The sequence below is a fragment of the Hyperolius riggenbachi genome, chromosome 1 (assembly GCF_040937935.1).
Source record: "Hyperolius riggenbachi isolate aHypRig1 chromosome 1, aHypRig1.pri, whole genome shotgun sequence".
NCBI lineage: Eukaryota > Metazoa > Chordata > Amphibia > Anura > Hyperoliidae > Hyperolius > Hyperolius riggenbachi.
The window spans coordinates 649,829,831-649,850,976 of record NC_090646.1 but is presented as its reverse complement, the minus strand read 5'-3'; the positions used below and the strand labels follow the sequence as shown (position 1 = coordinate 649,850,976).

Sequence of the window (21,146 nt, the reverse complement as noted above, 5' to 3'; positions counted from 1 at the left end):
CATCCTAGCGGAGTGAAGGAGATCAAGAGGTGGAAGAGGAGACCCGATGATATTCTCTGCGTCAGATATGACCCTCTGCAGTTTGAGTTTGTCACTGGCCGTTGCACCCGCGTACCAGACGATGACTGAGGATGGATTCTATGGTGGCGGAATAGAAGCTGGTGAGCAGTTTCCGGGGCATGCCGAATCGCTTCAGTTGGCGCAGGAAGAATAGCCTCTGCTGAGATTTCTTTTGAATTCTGATGGTGTTGTGTCCCTATTTCAGGTTGTTTGTGAGGGTCGTGCCTAGAAACCGTACAGATGACACCCTGGAGACTTCGTTTCCCCCAATGAGGACGGATGTGGGGGGGGGGAGGGTTCCTCCTGAAGTCAACGACTAATTCAACTGTCTTAGCTGTGTTGAGTACCAGGTTGTTGTCCCCGCACCAGTTGCAGATGCTCTCGACTTCGCCGCGGTATTCCTGCTCTCCGTTGCTGCCAATTAGGCCGATTATGGTGGTGTCATCCGCAAATTTGATGACCTTCACAGAGTCAGCGGATGAGATACAATTGTTTGTATAGAGAGAGAACAGTAGAGGTGACAGGACGCAGCCTTGTGGAGCCCCTGTATTGGTGGTTCTGACGCTGGAGTAGCAGTTTCCCAGCCTCACCTGTTGCGTTCTGTTTGTCAGGAAGTGTTTGATCCATGCCCGAAGGGTGGGGTCTACTCTGAGCTGCGTCAGATTAGAGAGCAGGATATCTGGGCAGATCGTGTTGAACGCTGAGCTAATGTCCAGGAACAGGATCCTAGCGTAGGAGGCAGGGTTGTTTAGGTGCTCCGAGACGTATGCCATGCAAGCATTTATGGCGTCCTCCACGGATCTGTTTGCCCTATATGCGAATTGGAGAGGGTCCAGGTGGGCGTCAGTGAACTTCTTCAGGTGAGCAAGGACCAGCCGCTCGAGGAGCTTCATGATGTTAGAGGTCAGGGCCACCGGTCTGAAGTTGTTGTGCTCGGTGCTGCCTGGTTTCTTGGGGACTGGTACGATTATGGATCGCTTAAAACAGGAGGGGACTGTGCCCTCCAATAGTGACTGGGTGTATAAGGAGGAGAGCACAGGGGCTAGTTGTTCAGCACAAGTTCTCAAGCAGATCGACGACACCCCGTCCGGGCCAGAAGACTTCCTGGGATTTAGCTTGCGGAGTAGCCGGAGTACCTCAGCTCCATAGATGGCAGCAGGTGCCAGGGTGCCGGATTCCCCCGAGGGGGGGGGGGGTCACCTTGGCCGTGGCTGTTTGGTCTGTGCGCTGGTCAGGTTGTCGCTCGAACCTGCAGTAGAACTCATTGAGCTCCTCCGCCAGTTGAAGGCTTGGGGTCACCGGCTGAGAAGCTGGTTTGAAATTCGTGGCTGCCCTCAGGCCCTTCCATACTTCCCGTGTGTTGTTAGACTGGAGGCAGAGCCCCAGCTTCTCGGAGTAGGCCCTCTTTGCTGATCGCAGCTCTCTTTTCAGGGTGTGCCTGGCCTCCTTGTACTCTACAGTTGAGCCAGACCTATGCGCTTCTGCCTTGCGTTTCCGAAGTCGGCGAAGCTTGTCGTTGAACCAGGGCTTGTTGTTGGGGAAAACCCTGAAGGTCTTGGATGGTATGCACATATCCTCGCAGAAGCTGATGTAGGAGGTGACGTTTTCAGCCCATTCATCAAGGGAGGGAGCCTCGAGGGTCGACCAGTCGGTGGTATCAAAACAGGCCTGGAGCTCCAGTTTTGCTTCGGTTGTCCATTTTTTGATGGTTTTGATGGTGGACTTAGAGGTCTCCAGGAGCCTCCTGTACGTGGGGATCAGGTGGATTGTATTATGATCGGAGTTCCCCAGGGGGGCAACTAGAGAGGCCTTGTAAGCGTTCTTATGGACCGTGTAGCAGTGGTCCAAGGTGTTGCAGTTCCTGGTAGGGCAGGTTATGTGCTGCTTGTAGCGGGGCAACTCATGTTGAAGGTTCGCCTTATTAAAGTCGCCCAGGATGATGAGCAGGGCCTCCGGGAAGGCAGTTTCCCACCGCGAGATACCTGCAGTCCAGTGTTAGTCATGGAGAGACATGACAACAAAAGTTGTTTAGGTGATATCTTTTAACAACTAACTGTACAAGATTTCTTTGTAAGCTTTGGAGATAACTGTACAAGATTTCTTTGCAAGCTTTTGAAACTTTAAGTTTCTGCTTCAGGCATGATACAGAACTGGCTGAAAAAGAACATTAAAGTGACGGCGAGGGAGCCCACACACCTCATGGGGGTGGAGGAAGTCCCAAGCAAGTATAAATACATCCATTACATACATCTCAGGTGTTAACCACTTCCCCTCCCCGGGACAAGTATCTACATCCCTGCTTTACCCCCACTTCCCCTCCCCGGGACAAGTATCTACATCCCTGCTTTACCCCCACTTCCCCTCCCTCGGGACAAGGAACTACGGTCCTTGCTGCTGTGCGCTCCTGCACACCCCCACCCCGCATGCTCCCGCACTCATTACCGCCGCTGATCACTAGGCGGCAGATCAATGAATGGGAACATAGTTCCCATTCTTTCATCTAAGTCCCTGTGTTCTCTTAAAAACCTACCAGTCAGTTAAAGTAGTTATTTTTTTTTTTATTGTTATTTAGTATTTATACTGTATAGTACCAATATCTTTCGCAGCACTTTACAGAGTGTATACAGTAATATCACTAACCGTCCATCAGAGGAGCTCACAATCTAAATGAATCCCTACTATCATATGTCCATCGTAGTCTAGAGCCAATTTCAGGGGGAATCCAATTAGCTAGGGGCTTAACTAGGAATCACTGGCTCCCCTGGGAAACTTTGGATGCCCTCCCTCCCCTCTACGCCCCCTCCCCCCCCCCCCCCCCAATCCCCAGTACCGGAATAGGAAAAGCAGGACAGGCAGGATATTTGAAAAAAAATACTTACGGTATAGGTAGCCAGCTACAGGTGCCCCCAGCACAGGTAGTCAGGCATTGGTGACCCTAGTATATATCCAGGCATACGTTCTTCCAGTATAGGTAGCCACATATAGGTGCCCCAGTATTGGTTAGCCAACTATAGGTGCCTCCAGAATGTTAGCCAGGTATAGGTGCACCAGTATAGTTTAGCCTGGCTTAGGTGCCCCCAGTATAGGTTATCAAAAATTAAAGGCTTGAACAATTGCACCAATCTATATCACCTGAAAATGAGGTACTTATAGCTCAGAAACGATACAGAGCGTGACACAGCCCTTATTGGCTATCATTCATAAAGGAGCTGTCGGTAAGGGGAATCAATGCGAGAAAACACCGCTGCCGGTATTTTAGACTTCTGGGTGGGCATTCATAGAAAAGTATCCAGGTGCGGTAGCATTGCGGAGATTCCCCGAACTAAGCTGGCGGTAGGCAGGCGGTATGCAGGCGGAGACACGGAAGCTGCAGAGTTGATACATTTCTCCGTGTTCCGCTCTGCTGCAGCTGCCTGGGAGGTCTGTGTGTCTCCATTCACTTACATTGGTATCGCCACATCAGAGGGAGCGGTACTTCCCGACCTCACACCGCTTGCGGTGATCTTTATGAATGAACATTTTGCTACATTTGTTGCGATGATCACCGCACAAGGCGGTGATTTATCACTCTGCTCGGTAGTGTCATTTTTTCATGCGGAAAGAGCCTTTATGAATGCTGACTTTGCTAAGTGGTCGGTAAAGTCAGCTGTTTTAAGCATTTCCGCATGCGGAAATGCTTTATGAATGATAGCCATAGACTACAAACAACAACTCAAGCAATGGGCCATCGTGTCTGCAAAGAATATCTCATTTAATAGGTGTTAGATAAATACCATTATAGAAAATACAACAACAATATTTGCAAAAGATTAAACACCAAGTGTACACATGATTAAAAACAACAAGCAGCAGCAGTTAGCTTCATAAGTCAGCCTTGTGTGTTCAGCAATGTAAATATATCATTAGGAATAATATGAGGTATTTACTGGCCAGATAACACACCACACACTTCCATACGTCCGTGCATTCATACACTAAAGTGCTCTGCATCTCATATTTAACAAGTTGGGGGGCCACCAACAAAGTTCGCTTGAAGCAGCGAAACGATATTAGTAAACGTATAGGTTAGCCAGCTATAGGTGCCCCAGTACAGGTAGCCAGGCATAGGTGCCCTCAGTATAGGTAGCTACAAATAGGTGTCCCAGTGTAGGTTAGTCAGCTATGGGCGCCCCCAGTGTAGGTAAGCCAGGTATAGGTGTTCTACTATAGGTTACTCCGCTATAGTTGACCCCAGCCTAGCTTAGTCAGGTCTATAAAGGCCCCCAGCATAGGTTACTCAGGTCTATAGGTGCTCCCCCGCATAGGTTAGTCAGGTCTATAGGTTCCCCCAGTATAGGTAGCCTGGAGGGGGGAAGCAGCCTTCACACAGCAGCAGGGAAGGGGGGCCAACTCCCCCTCTCCCTCACCTTGGGCACCCCTTCAGCATTCCCGGCAGCAAGAGGAGGACTCACTTCTTCCGCATTCCAGGCAGCAAGAGGAGCTCTACGTACCACTGTCTTGTATGTCTCCAACGCTATGCTGGAGACATAGTATATGGAGGCACACAGAGCTCCGTCGCTGCCTAGAATGTGGAAGAAGTGAGTTCCCCACCCACTGCTGCTGCTAACATTTCTGGAGGGGGGAGCCGGGAGCACTGAAGTGGAGATTCCAATGTGAGGGAGGGGGGGTTGGGCCCCCTTCCCCCTGCCGCTGTGTGCCCACTGCCACCCCTTCCTGTGCCCTGGGCTGGCCCCTTATTAGGCTTCACCCCCCACAGGCCCCCCTGTGCCTGCATCCCTCGCAGGTGCGATTGTTATGCCACTTTAATTAACCTGAATCTGTATGTTTTGGGGGTGTGGAAGGACAGCAGAGTACCCAGAGGAACCCCATGCAGATACAGGGAGAACATACAAACTGCAGATGCTGACATTCAAACTGGGGACCCAGTGCTGCAAGGTGAGAGTGCTATCCACTATGAAACCGTGCTGCCCCCCGTGCAGTTAGCTCCCTGTTTCAAGTACAGTGATCTAAAGTCTCAATTAACCGGCATGCCTGAGGGGGATAATAAAAGTGCTTTGGGGGTTTGGCAGGGCATAAACTACTTATTGATCCTCCGGGCCCCATCTTCTACGCATCCTGCAGCTTCCAGTGGCTTTCCGGGGTCGATGCATGCCTCCTGATGTCACCTGACCCGATGCAAGTCAGGTGACACATCGGGATCTGTACAGAGAGGACGTCGGAAAAAGCCACATTTACCGGTTCAGTGAATCATTCCCTGATAGTGAATATAGGATTAAAAGATCTTACTAAGGTGGTAATTGCCACTGTGCAAAGTGGTGGAAATTGGTAGTACTCAGCTTCACATGAACAACAATGTACCCCGCTCCCCTCCCATCTATATATATATGTGCCTCAACCTTCAAACAAGAAGAAGAAGTAGCGCCCTGCCCCCAGGGCCGGTCCAAGCAAGAAGAAGGGGCTGGTCCAAGCAAGAAGAAGTAGCGCCCTGCCCCCAGGGCCGGTCCAAGCAAGAAGAAGAAGTAGTGTCATATCAAACCAAGGGCAAAGAGGGATAATTTGCATATTCAGTAGCAGTGCATTGTGGGTAACCACAAATGTTCACTTGTAGCGGAATTATTGCAGATTTGCTTCTGTTTTACCAAGCTTTGCTTTTTTTAGTAGGAGGGATTTTTGGTCTATTTTATCCCCCTATACATTCTTAGTAGTTTGGGTCACCCTGAGCTGCTTGGTTACTCTGTTGTACTGGTCCAAGCCCCATCTCATACAGCCATACCAATCCCTGCTATGTACTGATGAGAGCCAAAGGTCTGAAATAGGCTGTCACATGTGGGTTTGATATGACTGTGTAAAACTTAAAGCTATAAGCTTGCTTAGCTTACAAACCATGAAAAGGAATAATTTGCATATTTAGTAAAGGTGTGTTGTGGGTAATCACTAATATTCATTTATAGCTGATTTATTGCAGATTTTCTTCTGTTTTAAAGGACTTCTGAGGTCAAAATCTGCCCCCAAAACGTAAAAAAGTTAACTACCTGCATGACTTTGTAAGGCACGGAGGATGCAGTCCGCGCCCTCCGTGCCGGTCTGCCTGGTCCCCTCTGCTCAATAGCCCCCTGAAAGACTGCGACCCCACCGTCCGGGTCGGTATCTGCAGCCTCCATAAAGATGGCCACTGGAGCTGGCCACGGCTGCGCAGTCCGCATAGCCGCTACTGCGGCTGCGCAGCTCTAGGGTCAACCCTCCGATCCACGCTGCCTGTTACGTGGATCGGGAGTTGGCCCTAGAGCTTGGTATCCGGAGGCCATCTTTATGCAGGCTGCAGATACCGACCCGGACCGTGGGGTCACAGCCTTTCGGGGGGCTATTGAGCAGAGGGGACCAGGCGGAACGGCATGGAGGGCGCGGACGGCGTCCTTCTTGCCTTACAAAGTCATGCAGGTAGTTAACTTTTTTTACGTTTTGGGGGCAGATTTTGGCCTCGGAAGTCCTTTAAGAAGGCAAATTACACCAAGCTTTGATTTTTTTAGTAGGAGGTCTTTTTGATCCCTTTTATCCACCTATACATTCTGAGTGGTTTGGGTCACCCTGAGCTGCTTGGTTACTCTGTTGTACTGGTTCAAGCCTTATCTCATACAGCTGTATCAATCTCTGCCATGTACTGATGAGGAACAAAAGTCTGAAACAGGCTGTCACCTGTGGGTTTGATATGGCTGTGTAAAATTTAAAGCTATAGGCTTGCTATGCACCAGTGATTCTGGATGCTTGCTTGGCTTACTAAGGGGAAAAAGGAATTATTTGCATATTTAGTAGCAGTGCATTGTGGGTAGCTACAAATGTTCACTTATAGCTGAATAATTGCATATTTTTTTCTGTTTTAGTAAGGAAAATTACACCACGCTTTGCTTTTTTTAGTAGGAGGTCTTTTTGGTCCTTTTTATCCCCCTATACATTACGAGCGGTTTGGGTCACCCTGAGCTGCTTGGTTACTCTGTTGTACTGGTCCAAGCCCTATCTCATACATCCGTATCAATCCCTGCCATGTACTGATGAGGACCGAAAGCCTGAAACAGGCTGTCTACATGTGGGTCTGATATGACTGTGTAAAATTTAAAGCTATATGCTTGCTATACACCAGCAGCTCTGGATGCTTGCTTGGCTTACCAAGGGGGAAAAGGGGTAATTTTCATAATTAGTAGCAGTGCATTGTGGGTAACCACAAATGTTCACTTATAGCTGAATTATTGCAGATTTCCTTCTGTTTTAAAAAGGCAAATTACACCAATACAGTGTGCGGCATTGCAGGAAGAGACGACAGTGGAACGCACAATGGAATACGGTAGAGGTGAGTCATCCCCGCCCGCTGCCTCTTACTAATAGTGGCGGCTGCTACTGTGCTTAAGCAGGAGGGGGAGTGCACATGGGGGACCCAGGTGAGGGGGAGGTTCCTGCTGAGCTTAAGCTGGAGGTAGAGCACACATGGGGGACCCAGTTGAGGGGAAGTCCAACCCCCCTCCCCGCCGCTGTGCCCAATACCCCCTTCCTGCCCTCTACCCTCTTATGCGGTGTATGCTACGCCGCGGGTCGGCTAGTAAATCATAATGGGCTTGATTCACAAAACAGTGCTAACTGTTAGCGCGGCTTTTAGCGTGTTTTATCGCGTTTCCGTGTGAAAAACGGTTATTGCGCGCAAAAAAACGAGCTCACGCGTTAACGTGACTTTTTCACGTGTTAACATGAATTTATCGTGTGAACGTGACCGTTAATGCGCGAAAATTTTGCGTTAATGCGCGAGCGAGAATTTTTGCACGCGATAACCGTTATCACGCGTGAAGCACTTTTCACAGCATGCGAACAGTTAGCACCGTTTCGTTAATCAATCCCCATGGCTCATATGCAATTAACATATTTTTCAGCATATAAGACCCTCTTTTTCTTCCCCAAAAATGCCCACCGCACAGCAATGAAAAATCAATGTGCTGTTCACAGTGCCCACGTTGCGTTACATTGTAACGCAGCAGGTTAAAAGAAAGTGCTGCATGCAGTACGTTATACGCGGCTAAGCCGCGTTAGACTGTTTGCACATGCTCAGTGATGTTGGAGGAGGAGGTCTCCCCTCCTCCTCCGTGGCCAGCCACATGGCTAATTAATATTCACTGCACTGTGACGTGCAGTGTTTACTTCCTGGAGCGGCTGCTCTGTGCGGCGATTGGCCGGCGGGACCACGTGATGCGGATCACGTGGTCTCCGCATCACATTGCACAAAAAAGGCGCACCAAGAGCTGCATAACGCAGCTCCTGGTAGCGTCCTCCTCCAGCACCACCAGGCGTAATATAATCGGTTTTCTCCCAACCCAATAAATTTATTCAATTTAATGGTCAATCGGACAGGAAAATTGTGTAATGTATGGACACCTTTATAGTGTTTCGTGTTTAATGTCTTTTTAGTAAACATTTCCCTAAAGACTCTTTCACATACTCGTTTATTGGCTCCCATATTGATCATTGATCAATCATTAGATCATTAGTATAACTGTTTGGGGAACGGGTGCTACTGTTTAGCTTTAACCGGGCAGCGTTTACTATTTAATGGAGAGAGGAAAGGGCATTATGGTCAGCGAATGAGCAAGTGGCATCCTGCGGCAAGGATAAGTGATGAAGGTTGCTTGTTGTTTAGCGTTCTGCTGGCGTACGCAAAATAAAGGCGCCAGGAAATTTTAGGCGCCATGAAATAGCTGATAGTGTATTGATACATTTAAATTTACAGTGGCAATGTTTGATAGTAAATATCGTAAATGTTGTGTCTAAACCTAACCCTACTCTCACACAGAACTCTCCCCCTCCAAAGTCTAACCCTAACCACCTCCCCTGAAGCCTAACCTTAACCATCCCCCTCAGCGCAAACCCCCTACTTGAAGCCTAACCTTAAAGTGGATCCGAGATACACTTTTACTGCATAATTATATTCCTTTCATATAGTTTATAGGGCATTCCTCAAGCCAAATACTTTTTTTGTTTTTGTTTTAATACTCGAATTCCCTATAAACTAAACAAGCCTCGCCCACAGCTTTTCACAGTGCCTTGGCACTGTAGCAATGGCTTATGGGAGCTCAGTCTGGGAAGGAGGAGGAGAAGGTTACTAGCCAGAGATTTCAGAGGCAGAGGGGAGGAGGAGAGGGGACTGAATTTACACACAGGCAAGCTGATAGCATCCACAGCCCTCAGCTTGTGACAATGTTACAAACAGAACATGGCTGCCCTCATTGTATCACAGGAATAAATAATCATAAAATGTTGAAGCTGTTTGCAGCTAGATATGCTGTGTAAAATCTAAACTTTAGATAAGATATATAGACAAGTTACTTGTTATAGTTCGTTTTTCATCTCGGATCCGCTTTAACCTCCCCAGCGCAAATTCCCTTCCTGATGCCTAACCTGTTGCTGGATAGTGTAATGGTTAAGGGCTCTGACACAGGAGACAGGGTTCAAATCTTGGCTCTCTCTTGCTTGTTCAGTAAGCCAGGACCTATTTAATAAGGAGTCCTGGGGCTAGACTCCCTAACACTGCTACTGCCAACTGATTGCCTCTTAATAGCTGCAGCGCAAGCTCTTTGAGTCTGCCAGGAGAAAATATAAAAATGTGTCTAACCTTAATCCCCCCCCCCCAGCTGCAAAAAAACCCCACATAACTACTGAGTGCTGTCATACCCACCCACCATAGATATATACGTTACAGAGATAAATCTGGGCAACAAGGGTGCCTGATAAATGGCAAGAGTACCGGGGCTGCGTGCGGTTGCTATTTATTAGGAAAACGCTGATCGCGACGGGAAGCCGTACCACTGCCCCCGAACGAGATGTCAAAGGGCGACGCTGCTTTCCCCGGCCGCCCCAATGCTGCCTGCCGCCCGTGTGAAACATTTACAAAATAGGTTGAATGTTTCACTGTCTTTAATCAGTGGCAGCCTATAAAGTGTCCAAGAGTTAGAAAAAAGTCAATAGTTCATGTATTGTACAATTTGTAGCTCTTCCTGCCCTCAGAAGTTGTGTTCTGCCAGGAAAACTTTTAAGTAGTTTGCTTATCAGTAATATTTACTGTATTCCCGACAAGGTACCGACAAGAGAGAAGCTGTCACTTCCATGCCAAGAAATTAACTCTTTTAGACAGCAAAATAAATCACGTTTATCAGCCTGGTTATTAATCTGTTTTTGCACTGTACATACACATGTTTATCTCAACATGTCACATGATGAGGGTACACACTTAGGTGCTGCTAGTACAAACATCTGAACTAATACAGTCACACGCTGTTAGTAATGCAGAATTCTACAAAGAGCAAAAGACAACAGAGGTCCTACCGGTCTCCTGACACCCTTTTCTCCACCACATCCCAGGTGTCAGTTACGGGCTGGCTATGTAAGCAGTCAGTGATATCGGGAGATCAGGTTGATCAGAGCCAGTCCATTACATCTATTGCCGGGGTCTTAACGGCGTGGATTTCCAGGTGCGGCCATCCACAGTGCCACGCTGCAGGAAGGTCCTCGCTGCTATCACAGGGGATTTTTTAACCACGCTGGTTAAACGAGAAGCCTCTCAGGTTTAATGAGATCTTTAAAAAAATATGAAGCTGGAGGAGAAGACGCCTTGAGAGAGTGCGACGGGAAGGCTGGAGAAGCCAATGTGGCTCAGTAATGACTTTTTATGCTACGATTCTATCTTCTGACATATCTCCGCTGCTACTACGAGGAGGTCTTGTGAGCCCGTCTCAGGCTTACGTTACCTTTTGTCTACACATCTTCACAATGCGAAGATGCTCAGATAAGGTTCCTCGCATGGATTGAATTCTTCCCAGGGCTTGTGCCTCGGGAAAACTGAGCAGGACGGTTCAGTCACCCATGATTTGAGGGGCGCCCCTTTTGAGAACAGTTAAAGTAGAACTCTGGCCAAGCATTAGTAAAACGTCTTGGACTATGCATGAAGAGAGGAGATGTAGGTATGGATCACTATATTTATTTTTTTCCAGCCCTTTCCAGGTTGTAGTGCCACATTTCTGAGAAGAGAGGAATACTGGTCAAGCAGGCTTAAAAAGTTGAGGTAGGACCGGCGTTACCATAGGGGCAACTTCCCCAGGGCCCCAAGAAAGCCTTCCCAGGTCTCCCCCCAACTTTACAGAGGTCCCCAGGACCCCTGCAAAGTTTTGGGCAGTGTAGCGACTCACCTGTCCTGGCTGGCAGGCTCTTCCATTAGCCCGTGGCTCTTTGCATTCCCATCTTCATCCTCACAGGGGCGCCTCACCTCATGACCCAGTGGCCTGCTATGTAATAAAATGTGCCAGGTCAAGGAGGACAGGCGCCCCTGTGAGGATGAAGATGGGAATGCATGGAGCCACGGACTAATGGAAGAGCCTGCCAGCCAGTCGCTACACAGCCGAAAACTTTGCAGGTGTCCTAGTAAAGTTAGGGGAGGGTGGCGGGGTGGCACAGCTGACTCGGGGGCCCTTGGGGGGGAACGTGGCATCAATATCAACAAATGGGGCCCTAAAACCTCTTTAGGGGAAGAAGGTCAGGACTGTCTGGGGGGCTGTTTGGGGGTTTCCAGGTTTTTTTTTGCCTGGGGCCCTCATTGTAGCTAGAACCTGCCCTGAGTGGAGGAAAGAAGTATTGTGTGCATGTCCTAAAGTGAAGAAAATGTCTGGGTGCTGAAGTGGGGTGACGGGTGGATTCGGGCTTCTGAATTTCAATAACCCAAGTTCGAACGCTAAGCTCTACTCGTTAGCCTTAAAATAATTCCTGGCAATCTGGATTTTATATCTCTCATTGGCTCTTATTCAATTAACTTTTTCTCCTATGAGATCATTTTTTATTTTCTGTTTAGAAAATACTTTTCAAGTAAATGAAGTACTGTCAAAACTATTCTGAGTATTTTCTTGCTTGCTGCTGGCTTAACCACTTCCCCTTCCCTCGGGACGATTATCTACGACCCTGCAAAACAACATTAGACTTTGCATGGACGTAGATACTCGGCACTTACCGCTGAGAACTCCTGCTCGCTCCCGCGCTCATTCTTGCCGCTGATCGTTAGAGGGGAGATCAATGAATGGAAATACAGTTCCCATTCATTGATCTAAGTCCCCGTGTCAATGATCGCCAGCATCAATGAGATGCAGCTGTCATTTACAAAAACCCAAAGTAACCCGTCCACTCATTACTTCCTGTTCGTGTACTAACAGTACACACAAGAAAGAAATACGCGAGGACATCTTATGGCCAAATAGTAAAATTGCACCTGAACACATTTTTTTTTTTTTTAAGAAAAAAAAACATACATACATTTAAAATTAACCCATTACCTCCCACACTCTCCCATAGTTACTCAAATAAAACTTCTGTGTAAAAAAAAAAAATACAATTAAAAAAATACAAAAATAGTTACCATAGGGACTGAACTTTTTAATATGTATGCCAAGAAGGTATACTACTGTTACTTTTAAAGTATGGGCTTGTAATTAGTGATGGATGCAAAACTGAAAAAAATGCACCTTAATTTCCAAATAAAATATTGGCACCTTACATTGTACTAGGGAAATATTTTAAATGTTTCAATTACCGTGACAAATAGGCAAATAAAATGTGTGAGTTTTATCCACAGTAGAATGTTTTATTTTAAAACTATTATGGTCAAAACAGAGAAATAATGATTTTTTTCCCATTCTTTTCTTATCATTCCCATTCAAATGCAGTTAAACTAAAATAATTCTTAGCAAAAGGTACCACCCGAAGAAAGCCTAATTAGTGGTGAAAAAAACAATGTATAGAGCATTTCAATGTGATAAGTAGTGATTAAGTTATTGGCAGATGAATGGATGCAGTGCTGAATGGTGAAAATTGCTCTGGTTTTTCAGGGGTTAAAACCCTTGGAGGTGAAGTGGTTAAAAAGCACTTTAATGAAAAGGTATGAAAATATCAGCTAGGAGAAAACTTAGGAAAAAAAATGAATGGGATGAGGGTCATGATCTTACATTTAATGCACCAAAACAGACACACCTCTCCCCTGTTCCTCAGATGCATTACATAGCTTCTCTATATCTGAAGATACGTTAAATATTAGCAGACTCGGAAGAGACAACAGACGAAAGCCTTGTGTTATGGAAAGAGTCCCGAAGAAATCTTATGGTAATGAGCTGGGAGCTGCAGAAATACTCTGGAGAGTAACCCGATCCACCATTCAGTGTTTCTCTCCTTATTCTTGTAAGGACAGCACTCGGGTTACAGGTACAGCATTCCGCACACGTGCCTATCAGGCTCCTGTACAGGCAGATCACAGCATGGTTCCTACACAATAACCACGAACAGAGGTGATCAGTTACCCTAGGAGAATTTCTACTACCTGGGCTATTCATGGAGAAGCCCATGATTGATTTATCAGGTGATCACGGCTGGCCACAGGCACCCTACACGAGAAGCAAAATGATCACATGATCATGTCCAACGAATCAAAGACGTACAAATCAATCACCTGATAAACCGATCATGTGTTTCTCCATCAATTTTATTTGTAGGGAAAATTATTTAACCACTTGACGACCAGTGGATTTCTGTCAGATCAGGATTATGCCAGGGCGATCAGACTTACCCCCTTTTTTCCCCACTAGGGGGATGTCCTGCTGGGGGGGTCTGATCGCCGCCGGCTCTCTGCGCTTTGCGGGGGGCTCTTCAAAGCCCCCCTCCGCAGCGTTTTCGGCGCTCCGTCCCTCTCCCTTCCCCTCTGAGCTGCGCAGAACGGATATCCGTCCTGCGCATTGTAGGATAGGCTTCCGCCTATCATATGCCGGCGATCCCCGGCCAATCAGAGGGGATCAGCAGCAGCGCCGTATGATGTAAACAGCGGGGATTTCTTCCCCGCGTGTTTACATTTTGCCGGCGAGCCGCGATCGGCAGCTCTCCGGCTGTTCACGGAGACAGCCTCCGTGAACGGACATGGAAAGGCCGCTCGAACGAGCGTCCATTTCCATGGAAACCCGCAGACGACCAGTTTACGCCAATCGGCGTTAGCTGGTTGTCAAGACATAGGAACTAATCTCAAGTCAACACTAAAGTAAATTCTCTCTGAAACTACCTAAAAATGCATGTAGCCACAAACCCTAGGGAGGTGCTGATGTGTTGGGTTCCTCTCCTGCTTCCCAAGGCTGATGGGCTGGCAGGGAAATTACACATCATGAACCTCACAGGAAAACTTTGATGAGATCCCGAATGTTTTCACACCTTTCCAATTCACTCCTTGGTGACCCATGCAGCCTGGGGGTCCAACTTCCAGAGATAATATTACAAGTGTGGTCATCACGATCTTCCCCCGCGCAACAACGCTGACACTATGACTCCCCCACCTATAACAAATGTAGTCAAAACAGCACCTGATCTGGAGGGTTGGCCTTGAGCCAAACATTCTGGGTCTTTTAGCAAAAAGCTGGTGGAACTTTGGCGCAATCTTTTAGACAGAACTGTTGTAACTTGGGACACATTCGCACATACACTTTTTTTTAGTTCTGCCCACATTAATGGATTGAGCTCAGGGCTTTGTGATGGTCACTCCAAAACCTTGACCTCCTTTCCCTTAAATAATTTTTCCCAAAATTTGGAGGTATGCTTGGGGTCATCGTACATTTGGAAGAAGCATTTGTGACTGAGATTCAACATCCTTGATGAGGTCTTGACATGATGCTGCAGAAGATCTACAGAATTTTCCTCTCACGTGATGCCTTCTGTTTACTGAAGTGCACCAGTCAATCCAGCAGCAAGGCACCCCTATAATGTGATACCTCAACCGCCATGCTTCGTGGTTGGGGCAGTGTTCTTCAGTTTGCAAGCTTCAACCTTTTTCCTCCAAACATAACAATTGCCAATATGCCATTTAGTTCAGTTTTCAATTCACCAGGGCACAAGACATTTATCCAGAAAGTAAGATCTTTGCCCCCAACCGCCCTTTGAAGGAGTGTTTTCTTCCAATTTGAGCAGCCTCTCACATTATATAGGACTTGCTTCTCAATGGATATAGATACTTGTCTACTTGTTTCCTCTAGCCCTTTCATAAAGCAAGGTCCTCTGCTGTTGTTCTAGGACTGATGTGCACTTTTTTCCCCCCTAAGTATGTTCTATTCTAGGAGACAGAATGCATCTCCTCCCTGAGCAGCATGACAGCTGTGTGGTTATATAGTGTTTATGCTTAGTATTGTCCATCATGCTCCGAGCCTGGAAACCTTCAAACATACTCTCAGAACACACCTTTTCATTAGGTACATCTTGATTAGTGCCCATTTGCTGACTGCACGCAAATGGAAACGTCAAACGATTTCCTCCAAAGCGGAGTTGGTGCATCACTCTCAGCCCAAAGTAAACAGGAGATTTCTGTTCAAAATTGGGCCGTGTGGATTGATTTTTCTTGATCATTGTACTTACATTCTTCTTGGCTCTGTCTCGTGGCACACAGTATTACTACCCTTACTTACTTTAAATATTACGATTGGCAAAGTGTATCTCGGGCATTGGCAGTTTTGCTTATGTTTATATTTATAGCATTCCTACCCTCAGCCCTTGTAACCTTCCCCCCCCCCTCCTGTTTTCTCACCCCCCCCCCTCCTGTTTTCTCTCCCCCATTCATATTCCAGCCCCCCCCCCCTTATTGAATTGAGGCCAGGTTTGGCTGATCCAGTACTTACTTGCTTGTACGTCGGTTTCTTGATTTTTACTCATTTACGAGCTAAGATGTATGTCTTGCATGGCAATTCTGTTTTTGGATCTTGCTGAATCAATAAAGTTTGATTTTCGAAAAAAAAATAAAAAACCCACACCTGTTCAGACAAGCCTATAATTTGCTATAGATAGCATTGGAGACATTGGACAGCTCACTGTCCCATCCGCTAACCCCGCACTTCCTTCCCTAATGCCTCCAATCCTTTACCTTCTAGATTGTAAGCCCACAAGGGCAGTGACCTCCTCCAGGTGTTTATTATTCTCCTGTAATTTATCATATGAACATGTACCATGTTCAGCTCGTCCATTACTGCTGCGGTGGATTTCTCAGGCCCTGCTGGGCCGATTTTCAAATTTTTTTTTTAAAACACGCAGCTAGCACTTTGCTAGCTGCGTGTTGGACGCGATCGTCGCTGCTCACTGCAGATCCGCCGCTACTCGACGCGTAACAGGCGAGCCCCCCCCCCCCCCCCCCGAGACCCCTGCGCAGCCTGGCTAATCAGTGCCAGGCAGCGCTGAGGTGTGGATCGGGACTCCCTCGTGATGTCATCACGGTCATCGCCATGGCGACGGGGGAAGCCAAACAGGAAATCCCATTCTGAACGGGATTTCCTGTTTGCTCTGATCGCCGGAGGCGATCGGAAGGGGCGGGGGGATGCCGCTGCACGGCGGCTATCATGTAGCTAGCGCTAGGCTAGCTACATGATTTAACAAAAAAACAGTGCTACGCAGCCGCCCTGGCGCAATCAATAGAACGCCAGGGTGGTTAAACCACACATTCACTATGTATGTATTTGTACTTGTATTGCTGAACGCCCTGATTATACAGTGTTTTTTTGAGCTTCTCATGTATCTATGTTCTCCAATATTTGGTAAAGCACTACGGAAGATGTTGGCGCTATATACTGTAAATAAAAATAATATTTTTTTTTACAGGTGAACATGGAACATGTTCCCAAGCATGATTCAGATTTGTGGTGGTTCAGAATTCTTGCCTGACATCTTGGCTGATACATCAGTACTGTCAGTGTCAGTCTTACTGATTTCTTTGCTCTGAATAATGGTATATAAGTTTGATCAACGTAATAAAATAGTGGAATTGACTTGATGAAAGAACCTATGTCAGTCAGGCTTGTTATTTCTAATAAGGGTTAGTCTTGCCTGCAATCAGGAAAATCAACCATCAATGTACAGAGGAACTGGGCCACATCCTAAACAGAGGGTCAACTGAATTTCATAACCATGTACTTCGTCATTGTATGCTCAGTTGATATTGCTAATTTTTACTGCAGGGTCACTTTAAAGGGACAGGAATGGCCTCTTACCTGTATGGTCACCCCCTTTCCCATCCAGTTGGTGCTGAGATGTTTTACTGCTGGCTGTTAGAGTTCGGCTGAGCTGACAGTCGGCATGGTACAGAGAAAACCACCGGCGGCAGGGGAAGTGCCAGGTCTTATCTCGGTTTGTGTTGGTGACAAAGACTTCATCCACGTACCAGGCGTGTTGCTGCTCCAACCCGTCATGCTGTGTAAAAACAAAGGGACCTCCATCAATCATCTACTGCTTCACAGTCTGATTGTGGTACCGTCCCTTCACCAGAGATCTGGCTTTGTTTAGCCTAGCAGTTCTATGACAGATGACAGCTAGAGTGACGTATGCCACTATTGGACCTTGGAGGAGTTCTCACCATTTGGCAGACAACTGACTAATATTAGTCTAGTACCACACTTGGCTATTTTGTTGCATGAAGCAAATTGGTTGGTGGGCTGGAGGGAAAGTTTGCTCCCCTCTCTCTACAAAATTTCAATGCATTCTGGTTGGTCTACATCAGGGGTCCCCAAACGTTTTGGGTCGAGGGCCGGGTCAACATACTTCAGGCTGCTAGGGGGCTGAGTATACATAAAAAGATGTAGAAGTCTTTGCAGGCCAGACAGTGAAGCATATCCAGGTGACAACCTGCAGTCCAATTGGACAGCAGTGTCACCTGATGTAGAATTTGATTGGAAACCAGCAAATTACTGCTTTCTGGCTTCCATGTGGATGGGTGGTGCCAGCACTGCTATTCTATATGTTGGCCACCAATATTTAAAGATGTAGCTGACTGCATCATCTCTAAGTAATACATTTTGTGCATGGGGGGGCAGTAAAAAAGCTTCAGGGGGGTCACATTCGGCCCGCGGGCCTTAGTTTGAGGACCACTGGTCTACATTATGTGCATTCTACTATATTTGCCCTGTGATTCAGTTGGCTGATGGTGTAATGGTTAAGGGCTCTGCCTCTGACACAGGAGACCAGGGTTCGAATCTCGGCTCTGCCTGTTCAGTAAGCCAGCACTAATTCCGTAGGAGACCTTTGGCAAGTCCCCCTTACACTGCTACTGCCAATAGAGCGCGCCCTAGTGGCTGCTGCTCTGCTCTGGTGCTTTGAGTCCGCAAGGAGAAAAGCGCAATATAAATGTTGCCTGGGGCTGGAGAGAGTCTAGGGGCCTGATGGATGTTAGCACCCACCAAAACTTACTAAAAAAAAGCCAAGTGATCATCAGTAGTGGGAAAAAGCTGCCATCTTGCCTAGGGCACTATTTATTGTAATCCTTTCCTGAGTCTGTGATCAGAGCCCTAGTGTTTTTCTATTCCATACCCAGTTTCTCATTTATAAGCATATGTGTTTTTGTATGTATTGCAGCTGCAAGGGTCACAGTAAGTCATCATGAGAATTTAAGCCTTCCACAAAAGGAACATAGAAGATGGAGGCCTCCATATGGAGAAGGAGGGCTATGGAGCAGCCCCTTGTAGGTGAGTAGATTCATGCTACCTCCCAAAAGCCCACACAATGAGCGAACCTCCTGTAGAGGCATGGTCATTTAAGAAGTTTTCCACACTTGGGAGCACCCAGGTGCTACTTTAAGTAGGGCCTGTAGCCTGTGTAGATTTGTCCTACTGAGCTTTAATGTTTGGTGGGGAACCTTACTGGGTACAGTCTTCTCCCCAAGGAAGGCCACAAAGGCCCTGGTCTTGGGAATTGCAGCCTAGGAGGGCGGCTGGACAAGTAAGAGGGGTTGCTGCATATGGAGGAGGAGGCTGCAAATTGATATAGAGGGGAGCTGATCATGAAAGAGGAGCAACAGGAAAGTTGACCTAGGGGAACTAAAAGTATGAATTTGGCCTTGCTGCTCCCTCCTACTGAGTTTGTTGCAGTTTGTGACCCTTAGAAGCATCAATTTCAAGTTGGCCAGCAGTCACAGCCAGCAACATCAAAAGTGGGCAACATTTTTAGAGCAACTTATATAAGTGTTCCAAGAAATGAGAGACCAGTGGCTACTTTATTCTGGCTTGGTGATGGCTGGGCTGACCTCATCATCATGCCTTTGCAGCTGAAGGTTTGTAAAACCACCACAAGGTCACCACCCAAGTGCACTCACCTCCAGCGTGATGCTTTTGATGTCTCCGATCTCAGGACCGTAGACTTTGAATAAGTGAGTTGAACCTTTGGTGAACTTAAATTCAGAGTCACTGGTGGATTTTTTGTACAGCTGGGTCTTGTTCAGCTTTCCTTTGGATCCTTTCATCTGTATGAAGACCTGGAAGGGGTGAAACAATAGAACATGGCTTTATACATACACCCAAGGCTAGACCATCACAAGTCCAGGTGCAACTCCGAGCACAGATGTTCCCCAAGTCCCGTGTAGACCTCAGGGCTTGTTCTTATTTGCACAGAAACTCATTGATTAGGTAATGTCAAGTAAAATCACTTTTAAAAACCCTTGAAAAACTCAATGTCCTGACTTCTTTGCGCCAACTGAAATTAGGTAAAGGGGCCTGTCAGGAATATAGCAGCTAGTTATGATGTTGGGATAATATGCAGAACACAGAAGCCATATTTTCCCATATCATATGGGTATGTCGGCTAGCCAGTCTGTCTTTGAAGGTATTGGCAGCTAGCTTCATGGAAACTGTTAAGGTGATTGTGTGTCAATAGACCTACATTTGCATTGAATTCCTCTGGAAGCAGGGAGCTTGGACATTAGCATATAGTTCCTCTGGACAGCCAGGAACAGGTTTGATCGTTTGATCGTTGTATTAATGCAAACAGCTGCTGTCGGTCAAAACACTATCAGACTAAGTGAGTCTGCCAAGTTCCAAAGTGGACAGGAATGTTTGAAATATACATATGACAGCCTGATGGAATGTTGAAAAGCCTTACTTCACAATCTTTTGATGTATAGACTTTTACCTGTGAAAATTGGGGTTATGGAAGTGTTCTGAAATCTCTGAAAAGATCAAACACTAAAACAGGAAAGCTTTGAAGGTCGCATATCACAGGAAGGATATGACAATCTGAGAGATTGCATTAGTTTTGGACTTGTACCCTCAGGCCCCAAATGAGCCTATAAGAACCTGCACAGGTCCTTCACAACTGGTAGCTCTTTGGAGATAACAAACGCTAGGACTATCCTGGTCTGACCAGAAGCTTCGTTCTCCTGCAAACGACGTTTAGACCTTCAAGTTGGTAACGTTTTGATTCCCGTTTTACTTTTATGCAAATATCCTTGTGTGTATCGTTGTAACTTTTATCTTTGTAACTTTTTACTGTTTTTGTAAATCTTTTGTATATATTATTTTCTGCATTGTTCCACTTTTTTTTCCTGGAATATTAAATCATTATTTAATAAGTTTGACTTCTGCTGTACTAAACTAACACTCATAGCCTAGAAGAGACTGAGGTGTAACTGTGTATAAGTCCATGCCTGATTGTATGATTGAGCAACACTACCGTATAAGATTGTAATTGCATTGTGTGTATGGGGCACTTCTGCGCTCGACAGCAGAGTCCTGGAGTGGCTAACAGTATCGTTCGGAACGACGGTTAGTGGTTTTGCTTCACTACCGTGTAAGATTGCAATTGTGCGCGTGTGTGGGGCGTTTGTCATACGTTGGCCTAAAGCGTGCAGCTGACCCAACGTACGAAAACGCCAGTGCGAGTAACTCGACAGCAGAGTGGAAGTGTCTAGCAACAGCTAGTGGTGGCAGTGAGAAGTGTTCTGAGGGGTCACAGCCTTGTTTTAGCTTGACTAAGGCTGCTTCCCCTCTCGATCTGGTCAAACCCGCAGTCGGGAACCATATACACAGGCGTGCCGTGGGCCGGTTCCTGACAGGGCCCATACACCTAACGATTTTCCCACCGATATACAGCAGATTCGATCACTGTGATCGAATCTGCTGTGAAATAGTTGCGCAAATGCCGACAGAATGATCGATTTCCGTCCGAAATCAATCGTTCCCGTCGATTCCCGTCCGTGTGGAAGATTTTGCTTGATCGCCGGCAGGTCGGGAGTGCGTCGATAG

At 46.8% G+C, this 21,146-nt stretch overlaps 1 protein-coding gene across 2 annotated transcripts in view; it reads right to left on the bottom strand.

Moving 5' to 3' along the window:
- Window positions 1-21,146, bottom strand: part of LOXHD1 (lipoxygenase homology PLAT domains 1) — a 275,680-nt gene that overhangs the window by 223,472 nt on the left and 31,062 nt on the right. For both annotated transcript variants that reach the window (XM_068251570.1, XM_068251579.1), the window contains exons 6-7: window positions 19,223-19,381; window positions 17,130-17,328 (exon numbers count right to left, since the gene is read on the bottom strand). In XM_068251570.1, the coding sequence (XP_068107671.1) occupies window positions 17,130-17,328; window positions 19,223-19,381 (358 nt within the window). The remainder of the gene's footprint in view (window positions 1-17,129; window positions 17,329-19,222; window positions 19,382-21,146) is intronic.